Below are 10,714 nucleotides of genomic sequence, written 5' to 3' on the forward strand. Positions count from 1 at the left end.
CCAATGTAATCGTGGCCTCTCCAAATGGAAGGTGAAAAGTGTGTCTTGGGCCTCCACCTCTTAATCAGTGCAAAAATTAGGACAGGTTCGAGTTTGCAACCGCCAATAATTGTTGCAATATACCCGAACCCGGCAGAAGCCAAATATGGAAAAATACATTTCGGTGTCGGTATACGTGGATTTTTAATAAAAGTCTCTAAAATACGATCAGTATCCTAAATAATATACATTAAAAAAATTAAAATTAATATAAATTCATAATAACTTTAAATTAAAAATAAATTTAAATATTAACATTAATTATAAAAAATATTACCATATCGCTAAAATGTCTGGAGATATAATCAACATCCAATCGCAGCAGCATTTCGTTTTCCATTATAACTGTAGACAAAACAATATAATTAGCACAAAAAAAATTAATAATTCTAAATAAATAATAATTATATAAATATTATTTTAATAAAAAAATAATATTTATATAAATATATTAATATAAAATATAATAACTATTTAAAAAAATACTAACATAAAAATAAATTTCTTACCACTAATAAAAAATTTAAAACTCAAATAGTTGGAGAATTTGAGTTATATAAGAGAGGATAATATGATTTTGGTGTGAAGAATGAGGGAGGGTTGAGGGGGTTTATATAGGGGAGGAGGAGGGGTAGTTAGGGAAAACGGATGGGGGCATTTATGGCATTTAATGGAAGGCGCGTCCCCAGGGATGCGCCTTCCACACGTGGCATCCAACTCAGCGAAAACTCGGGTAAAGCGCGTCCTCGGGTATGCGCCTTTCGCCAGCTCAGCCGAAAGGGTACCACTTTGGGAAATATATATCAAACGATGCTAAAAAGGTAAATATTCGGTTAAATAATGTCAGTTTGGTCAAATCGCCAGAAGATAGAGCGTGACGAAGAAAAACAAATATAAAAAAGTTGTCAGGTATTCACATAACGGACCATATAAGTTTTGTGTAACCCATATTGTTAATATAGAGCGACTGATTTAATGTTAATCGATGACGTCAATGATTGATTTATTAATTTTAATAATTTAATATAAAAAGATGATTTAATATAAAAATAAGTGTTTGAATTTTATTTCAGAATATATTTAATTATTTAAAGAATTTTTCGTTAAAAATAAATATCTTAAGTTTTCTCGATTATATTTTTAAGTGTCTACCATTTATTTTTTAAAACTTTTTAATAATAAAAATATTATTTTTAATTAAAAATAAAAAAATAATTATAAAAAACCCCATTTTTTTTTACCGAAATTATAAAAAACTCCTAAAAAACTAAAATCTCTCATTTCAATCTTATTACCAATCGTCGTCGGTCATCTCTGACTACTATTGTCATCGTTGAATGATCACTCATCCGTCGTCACCCACCCATTGATCAATCATCATCTTTACCGCACCAAAATCCCTAAATCTAAAATTCTCAAAATCTAAATTCCTAATTTCCAATTTTAATTTTCTAACCCAAACGATTGTCAACCATCTCCAACCATCATCGTGGTTCGAATGGCGACGGCGACGTGACTTATAAACGTCGAAATCATCCATAATTGACGAAGAACGGCGATAGTGGCTTTAAAATCGATAAACCTTCGAACGTTCTTCCACGATAAACGATGACATTATGACGAAAGATCAACAAGATTTGATCAGGGGTCAACACCGGTACTGATGACAGTGGTAATGATGATCTTGGCTTACCAACCTACGACTATAAAAGGGGAAAGAGGAAGGGGAAGGGAGAAGGGAAAGAGGGGAGGGAGACTCTAAGCATAGGCTGTTTGGGTTTTTTTACAAAAAAATATTTTTTTTAATTTTTTAAATAAATTCTTAAAATTACTATAATATGACATATTTCACTTAACGAAGATATTTAACGACGGTTAACATTTGAGCACTTAAAGTATCGTTTGAAATATTAGATACTTATTTCTAACAAAAAAATTATTTAAACACTAAAACGTTTTTAGAGGTATAATTTAGGTAAACTTGTTATTAAACCAAAAAAGAATTTAATCAAATATTTATGATGATATGTGCACTGTACCTTATTTTTTTTTTAAATTTGACTTTGTCTTTCGTCAAAAGTAGGCATCCAGGATACATCGTGAGCGGCGTTACAAGATAAGGAAGCAATCATATGACCCTTTGAATCAAAGAATTCCCCATTTCCTCCAACGGCACTCTTGACTTTGGTCAATCTGATCTCTCCTCCGCTCTTTGCCGGTCCGACCTTTCCACCGGTCCGACCTTTCCACCGGTCTGCGTCAAAGGTATTAACTTTTCTTCATTTGTACTCTTCTAAGTTACAGGGTTCTCTTTCACAAGTTTCTAGTTTTGAACTTTCTTCCTTGTTTGATTCGCGAAATAAGATGGTTGTTGGTTTTACTTCAGGTTTCTCAATAATTTAAGTCTTTCTTTGTTGACTGAATTTCGAATTGTTATTTTCTAGCTGGGGGTTGACTCAGATTAGGGTTTTGACCATCTGTATCGTATAATTGATTGTACGAGATCAGAATATTTTTGTTTGAAGGAACTAATTTTGGGTAGGTTTGAAAAGATATGGATTTGGAATTTTGGGTTAAATCTTAGGTCTTCTCATTACAAATTTAATATGAAACAATCCTTTTGGAATAGAATTACTTTTGAAATTGTTAATCAAGTCTTCATTTTGAACAAATAAGATATTGTTTTGACTTGTTGCTTTTATTTTTAAAGCAACTCTTGATGGGGTAAAAAAGAAAATAGCAAAAATCAATGAGGAACTTTAATAGAAAGAAGCTCAAGTTTATGTTATAATCTATTGTAAGTTGTGTTGGATCATGAATGATGATGCATTAGAGTTGCTTTTTTATTTGCAGAGTAACTGAGATTTTTTTGATGGGAACATCATCTGGGTCTAATATTAACCACCAGCATATGTCGAAGATGCTGCCCCCACGTCAAGAACAACAACCAGGGAGCTTACAGACTTCATTGTCCTTCGTCTCCTCGGACCCTCAACTGTTGCCTAATGCCCAAGAGCCCAGATTTAACTCGGATAACATTCACGAGTCTCCTACTGAGAGTGCTACCTCTCGAGAGACTCTTACTACTGATGCTGTCACAGAAAAGAAGATGGTAAATGTGAAAACTGAAAATGATGGCACCAAGCAGTCTGTTATTCTCCGTGTTTCTAGTGCCGATAAGATAACCCTTCGAGACATTGCAAGAGAAAGAGTTGATGTTATCTCTGAAATGATGCATCACCTACCTGATGAGTTTCTAGATGAGCTAAAGAATCAACTCAAGAGTATTCTGGAAGGCAATGGTGGTTCACAAAGCCGGGAGGAGTTTTTGATTCTTCAGAAGTTTGTTCAAAGCAGATCTGATTTAACAGCAAAGACATTGATTAGAGCACACCGGGCACAACTTGAGACCCTTGTTGCAATAAATATGGGAATTCAGGCATTCTTGCATCCAAACATCAGTCTATCCCAAGCCTCTCTCATTGAGGTTTTTGTGTACAAAAGATGCAGAAATATTGCATGCCAAAACCAGCTACCTGCAGATGATTGCGCCTGTGAAATATGTGCCAATAGGAATGGATTTTGCAATCTTTGTATGTGTGTTATCTGCAACAAGTTCGATTTTGAAGTAAATACCTGCCACTGGATTGGTTGCGATTTCTGTTCCCATTGGTCTCATACAGATTGCGCTATTCGTGATGGTCAAATTTGTATGGGTCCTTCTGCTAAGAGTGGAGCAGGTCCTACTGAAATGGTTTTCCGCTGCCGAGCTTGCAATGGAACATCTGAGCTGTTGGGTTGGGTTAAAGATGTCTTCCAACATTGTGCTCCAGCCTGGGATAGGGAGGCTCTCATGAGAGAACTTGATTTTGTTTGTAGGATTTTTTGTGGAAGTGATGACCCCAGAGGGAAGAAACTCTTTTCAAAGTGTGAGGATCTTATAGAAAAAATGAGGGGTGGACTGGCAGGGTTGACAGCTTGCAGATCAATATTAATATTTTTCCAAGGTAAAACGTGTGCTAATTATTTTATCTTCCAAGTTATCGGTGAACATTGTGTGGGGATGAAAGTTCTATGCTCATTTATGCATTTTTTCCTTTCAATGCATTTAATGAATATTTAGAATTATTTTTCATACTTGATTCCAAAAGTAGGGAAGCTATAATCGATTCTTCATCAACCATATGGTAATCCTGCGTTGCCAATGCCCAATGGCGAGCATGATTTAAGGTCCAAAACAGAAAAACACCAGTCCTAACTATAATTTGATCAGAGCCTGATGGCAGCTAGAATTAGATTGTGAAAGTTATTTGAAATGAATGATTTACAACGGTTTCTATACGGTGCATGTTGTGTTTTTCCCCTCTGGTTTTATGTCGACTTGGTTTTAATTATTTTTTGGTCCAACATGTAACTTTTCTGCAAATTTGATATGTGTGATTCTTGCTGGAATTCTGCTTTCCCTTATTAAGTTTTCTTTTTCTTTTTTATAAAAAAATCATTGTTACTTCTCTCAGTAGAGCTTGATATGGAATCTTCAACAAGCCTGGAAATTGGGGAAGGTGGTGGGTTGGTAGCACCCCAAGAGGCATGCAATCGAATTGCAGATCTAGTGCAAGAGGCCATAAGGAAGATGGAAATGGTGGCTGATGAGAAGTTGAGGATGTTCAAGAAAGCTCGCGTGGCTCTTGATGCTTGTGAGCGGGAGCTCGAGGACAAAGCCAAAGAAGTGGCAGAACTGAAGCTGGAGAGGGAGAAAAAGAAGGTGCAGATAGAAGAGCTGGAGAAAATTGTTAGGCTTAAACACGCAGAGGCCGATATGTTCCAGCTCAAGGCCAATGAGGCAAAACAAGAGGCTGAGAGGCTTCAGAGTATTGCACTTGCCAAGTCTGATAAATCAGAGGAAGAGTATACTAGCAGTTACCTCAAACTTCGCCTGAGCGAGGCAGAGGCTGAGAAGAAGTATTTGTTTGAAAAGATAAAGCTGCAGGAGAGCTCACGTGCATCACAGAGCAGTATTGGAGGCGATCCTTCACAGTTGTTGGCGTATTCCAAGATCCGTGATCTTCTCCATGGATTCAATATCCTCTCTGAGGCAGACTCACTGCCAAACGAGGGCCACAGTTTCAGAACAAATCCCTAAGGAGTTCTAGATAGCATGTTATTTATTGAAGCAAGTTGCTTTGTCAGTAAATTTGTGAGAGTTGCTACTTCATATTAGGCATGCCCTTGAACCTTGAATCAAGGTCAGTTAACTTATTATCCTGTAAAAGTAATTAGTAGTTGTGAATCCTTATTTTTAGCTTTTTGTAACTATGCTATCATTCTTTCCTTATGGACGAACTTCATGTATCATGTTAATTTTGTGTATACAATGCCGAAACTAAATACAATGTAGATTTTGGACGAACTTCATGTATCATGTTAATTTTGTGTATACAATGCGGAAAACTAAATCCAATGTACATTTTGTCTCTGTCGTAATTCTGATGTCCGGACACCACCTTGATGTTAACTCGACATGGATCTGTTTCAAATGTCTTTGTCATGAAAAATAAAAACACGAGTTAATGCCAAAGCTGCAGGTGGTGCCCATGAGAGTTGGAAACAGATGTTTTGATATAGAGACAACCAGAGGTTCATATTTTGTAGTACAACCAGAGAGGCGTGCAGTACTGTATGGCTGTTATTGTTGCAGACATGATGTTGGATAACCTTCTCAATCTCCATGAACAAGGCAGTAATAAAGAAAACAAAATCTCCATGAACATGTAACATCCGAAACCCTAACAATATAGGCATTGATTAAGTAACACAATATCACCGCATCAAGGTAAACTCGAGGGTAATGCTAAAACTCGCCTAACTCGAAACCTACCATGATAGCAGTAATTTACATACCGTATACTAAACTAGCTGTATACAGAAGTTTCCTCAGCTCTGCATGATAAAATTCTCTCACCAAAAGCAGGAAGCCTCCTCTTCAGGCAGCAGAGGAGTCCTGCAAAGAGGGCATGTAACATTCCAATAATTCAACCACTTTTCCAAGCACGCCTTGTGAAAGAGATGGCCGCAAGGCAAGTGGTTGATCTCTGATTTTGGCTCGAACTGAGTCAGGCAAACCAAACAGTCATGCTGTGGCTGCTTGAAGCTATACACTGCATCAAACCGTATCGCTGGGGTCTTACTTCGGAACTCCTCAATGTAACTATCAGGAGTATTGAGGTGGAACTCAAAAGGTTCCGATAGATTTTCATCAGAATCTGAGGATGATGATGATGGTGACGAGAGATGGATACCGACAATGTGAAGGATCGATCGGATTATGCCCTTAACTATAGATATAGATAAAGCTGTGTTCACCAAAAGTATACATAGCACTCCTTCTGATGGAGTTGGGAGACTTGCGAGACCCATTTTTCGTGTCAACTTGAATTTTGGAAACGATGGCACTCTTTTGTTAATATATATGACCTGGAAAACACAGATACATACATTAGAACACCATACAAAGATAGCAATCAATGCAGAAGTCATAAAATTATGCAAAACAAAAACGAAAATCATTGATTCCAAAACTCCCATGAAGATAAAAACACCAAACAAAAAAGTTGGAAGATCACTATAATTGATATCGGAATTTACCCTAAAAGCAGAGAGGGGGAACAACTTCAAACAACAAGTGACGACCCAGGTAACCTGCAAAAGAACCAGGATGGGTTAAAAATGACCTAAGGTTGAAATGACCGAGAACAAATAATTAACATTGATGAGTTAAAAATGACATCTTGTATATGAGATCCAACATATTCATCCATAATATAAAGAAGAAACCCATAAAGTTAAATTTACAATCCATCACCGGCTTCATTAAAGAAGAAACTTACACAAAAATGATCAGCAAAGGTACCAAGAACTAAGCTTTAACTTTTCTTTAAATGGTATGGATGAAACGTAGAGAAAAGTAAACTGGGGTTTTAACAGGAGGGAAAAATGTAAGCTTTTTGGCAATGGGTGCTGTGGGATCCTTTTTTTTCGCCTTATATAGCAAACACCACCAGCTTAACTCCGAAAGGAACTGTGGTTAGGATTCCGGGTTTTGCGGCTTATTTATGGTGTTTACTTATATCATCAGTCCGTCTTTTACTTCAGTTTAGTGTTTTGGTGTCTTGAAGCCTAGTAAGCTCCCTTTTTGCATTAGTAGATTAGATTCTGTTCTGAGCTGTTGTAGAGCTAGGCATGTATGTACAACAATTCCCAAAAATATCTATTTAACAAATGGCTTGTCCATTTGTACATATGATTTTTTTGTCTGATTCATTTTAATATTAATAATTTATATAATAATTTTTTAATTATTTTAATGTTATAAATTAATTTGATATTAATTTAATTCAAAATATATTAAAATAATTATTTTTTATGATAACTATATTAGAAAAGTATTTGAATCTTTTCATATTTTTATAACTAAGAATCAATATTTTTTTATTATAATGTTGAATAGATGAATTTACTTACAAGTCTTTTATTACTTCATTTATAATCATTCATTGAATTAGGATTTTTCTTTTAATTAATTTTTTTTCGTTGTTTGCTTTAGAGGGCGACATTGTCTGTCTTTGAACTCAAGCCACTGTCACCCGTTATTTCATTCATTATTAGTTCACATTTATAAAAATTACGTATTTGGTCCATCACTTTAATTTTGTGTTAATCACTCAATTATTTTTTTTACAAATAATACTCAATGTTATATTTTAATTTTTTTAATCACACATCGTTAAGAAATAAACAGATGGATAATGGGGTGATTTTTAATTTTTTTAATGATAATATGACATTATCTTAGTGTGACACGTCATCAACACACGTCAAACATTATATTTATTAAGTTCGACCAATGTAAAATATGTCTCAAATTCTATTTAAGTTCCCCTTCAACTTAGGCATATTTTTTTATGCATTATCTGAGGATTTTTACCTAGTGAGTTGGATGATGTAACTCTATTATTTATAAAGATTTAGTTGGATTTGAGAGTTAAAATTATTTTGATGTATAAAAAATATCTTTCACAGTTAGCAGCTTCACTTTCCATCTTTCAAAGCAATCAACGTCCCAACTTTGTCCTGTTTAAGAGAGATGCCATAACTCCCCATATTGAAAACCTTTGATGGAGCCCTCAATCACAATGGGATTACCACTTTTGCATTCAACATATGCTTCTGGAGTTTTATGTTAGGATCAACCAACTTATAAAATTACAAAGAAATGAAAATATATTATTAATAGAAAATATATATACGATAAGACAATTAGTCTCAATCTCGATCCATCCCTGAACATATCTTACCTGCACCATTCACAAGAGATAAAACGTGTAAATTTCTTGATTGAATCGTCTTAAGGTACACAACCTCATCACAAGTGCAAGTGTGATTAATCCTGTGCTGTACACGTCCAGTCCACCGCAAGAGAGAATATTACAACCGCGTGTCTCTGGTCTCACCTAACAACTGTTAACTGCCAGCCAATAGACAAATAAAAGGTATATCATGACTGCAAAAGTGTGGTTTCTAAGTACATATCATGACTGCAGCAGCAGCAGCAGCAGGTGAAGGTATATAATTGTCAACATAATAAACACTGAGCATTCTCTTTTCCATACTATAATATGAACTTGGCAGCTGAAATTGCTTGGCTGGTGGAACCTGCAGGAGACAACATGATCCGGCCGATTTATGCCCGGCATCCATCAATATTTTACTGCAACCCTTCATGGCATTTTAGCATCCAACTTCTGATGAAACAAACCTGGAGCCTTATGCACAACCATACAGCCTGTCAATATTTCAAAATGAAAGTATGAGCATCAATTTCAACATTTTGGGGTAAGAATATAACCACTTCTTTCCAACTAACATTTTTTTTGGGTAAGCATGGTTAAAAAAGATTGTACTCTCAAAAGCTTCTTGTTGGGCTCAATGGATCAAAATCATAGGCATTGCCAGCTTTGACAAATCGTCCCTTCACACGCTTTCTCACGTCAGCCCTTGATTTGCGAGACTCATATCTCACTCACTTCTCAAACCTATCATGCAGTAAGTATGAAGTTAAACATACATTCCTTTGAATGATGGGATTATGTAACTGTAGTGATTATTTTCATATACTTACATTCGCGTCTTCTTCTTTTCCTTGTAGAGCAAGCAGCATCACTTCTAGTTGCTGATGGGTTGGAGCTCTCAGCACATGGAGTACACCAAGGAGGATCTCCCATGGGAAGCATAGCGGAAGCCCCACAATCTTGGTAATCTCCTGCAGTGCTCTCTCCAGTTTGGCCAGAAAATGTTGGATGGGCATGCCTTGCGGTAAAATACAGAATTGAATCGGTTTTATTACTCATCATGGAATCACTAGATGCCGCGTTGCTGCATGCTGGCTGAATTGCATTGACCAATCCAACAGATGAGCCCTGGACAAGAATATTTAGGATCAACCATAGAACATTTGCTGCTCACTACATAAAACAAAGGCCCAACACATGGAAGGACAGGACAGTAAACTTTATTTTGGTACATTAGTCAAGAATGTAAATAAAGGTTATTAACACTATTGGCAACCAACTGAAAACTGATAATGCATAAATAGGAATACTATTTAAAAATATAAGAAAAAGAATAGCATTTAGAAGAATGACAATACTATCATCAGAAAAATATAATACAGATACTGCACAGCAAGACCAAAAGAGATGAGAGAACCTCAGCACCAGCTGCCGTGGTCTGACAGTCTTAATCAGCAGCAGGCATGTCCTTTATCCCAAATAAGCTAGCAATTCCACCATTCTCGAGAAGTTGTTCTGAATGATTGAGATTCATCCCAAAGAGTTCTTCATACTTTTCAAGATTCAGATCAACCTCGCCCATATGGAAGTCATCCTAGAGATCATCCTCAGAAAGTCTAGGATACTTTGTGGGAGGGCAACCTGACTGCAGATTAATAAAGTAAAAAATTAGTGTTTATCCCTGAACTCTTACTGTTAATGTGTTTTGTAGCATCAGACGTTATGAGAATACGGCCGAGTACATTTGCAAATATAAATAGGAAGGTAACATATGCCTGAATGTACCTCAAGAACAGTTTGTCAAGATTTTTTAATGATATATATTCCAAATTCACCATTTACCTTGGACGATGATGCATCTTTTGATCCAGATGTCTGATCCAGAAGTCGTGCAGATTTGTGTTCAGGGATTGATGAAGTCCCACACAAGCCACTTCCCCTATCCGTACTGCAAGTTTCATTAACTCCAGCCACGCCAGTATTATCCTGGCTAATGTTGTTCTCTGTAGAGTCCCAGGAAGTACTCTCCACATTCTCATCGATGCTCAATAGACCTAATTCTTGTTCAAAGGTAGATTGACCAGCTGAAGGAGATTGCTGTAAAAATGGCCAAATAGAAGAAAGTTCGGCGGATGATGGGCAACCAGAGTAACAATTAATTTCTTGTCTCGTATGTGTTGAGTTCGATGTAGAGGTTCCATGTCCTACCCAATCGCAGTTTTGAAAGAGTGAAACTCTTTCCTCTTCACATCTAACAAAAGCAGGTTGAAAATTGCATCTTTCACATAACAATGTTCTTGAATGGTGATGACTATATGTATGATCCT

At 36.1% G+C, this 10,714-nt stretch overlaps 2 protein-coding genes and 1 long non-coding RNA gene across 4 annotated transcripts; 1 reads left to right on the forward strand and 2 right to left on the reverse strand.

Moving 5' to 3' along the window:
• The first annotated feature begins 2,170 nt into the window (after positions 1-2,170).
• On the forward strand, positions 2,171-5,449 carry LOC120183048 (OBERON-like protein). 2 transcript variants are annotated; one of them, XM_039187843.1, is made up of 3 exons: positions 2,171-2,304; positions 2,893-4,046; positions 4,557-5,449. In XM_039187843.1, the coding sequence occupies exons 2-3, from the start codon at positions 2,912-2,914 to the stop codon at positions 5,180-5,182; spliced, it is 1,761 nt and encodes a 586-aa protein (XP_039043774.1). In that variant the 5' UTR covers positions 2,171-2,304; positions 2,893-2,911; the 3' UTR covers positions 5,183-5,449. The 2 variants fall into 2 exon arrangements, with proteins under 2 accessions (XP_039043774.1, XP_039043775.1); XM_039187844.1 differs by lacking the exon at positions 2,171-2,304 and having other exon boundaries at positions 2,677-4,046; positions 4,560-5,449.
• Positions 5,450-5,814: 365 nt separating this feature from the next.
• Positions 5,815-6,735, reverse strand: LOC120182787 (probable E3 ubiquitin-protein ligase XERICO). Its single transcript, XM_039187655.1, has 2 exons — positions 6,685-6,735; positions 5,815-6,513 (listed from the first exon to the last, which is right to left on the reverse strand). Exon 2 carries the CDS (start codon positions 6,454-6,456, stop codon positions 5,998-6,000), a length of 459 nt encoding a protein of 152 aa, XP_039043586.1. The 5' UTR covers positions 6,457-6,513; positions 6,685-6,735; the 3' UTR covers positions 5,815-5,997.
• Positions 6,736-8,815: 2,080 nt separating this feature from the next.
• Positions 8,816-9,933, reverse strand: LOC120182775. The gene is made up of 4 exons (XR_005521866.1): positions 9,805-9,933; positions 9,218-9,515; positions 9,000-9,131; positions 8,816-8,881 (listed from the first exon to the last, which is right to left on the reverse strand). It is a non-coding gene; the product is annotated as an uncharacterized LOC120182775 (long non-coding RNA).
• Positions 9,934-10,714: the final 781 nt, after the last annotated feature.

The sequence above is a fragment of the Hibiscus syriacus genome, unplaced genomic scaffold, assembly GCF_006381635.1.
Source record: "Hibiscus syriacus cultivar Baekdansim isolate YM2019G1 unplaced genomic scaffold, ASM638163v2 tig00112738_pilon, whole genome shotgun sequence".
NCBI lineage: Eukaryota > Viridiplantae > Streptophyta > Magnoliopsida > Malvales > Malvaceae > Hibiscus > Hibiscus syriacus.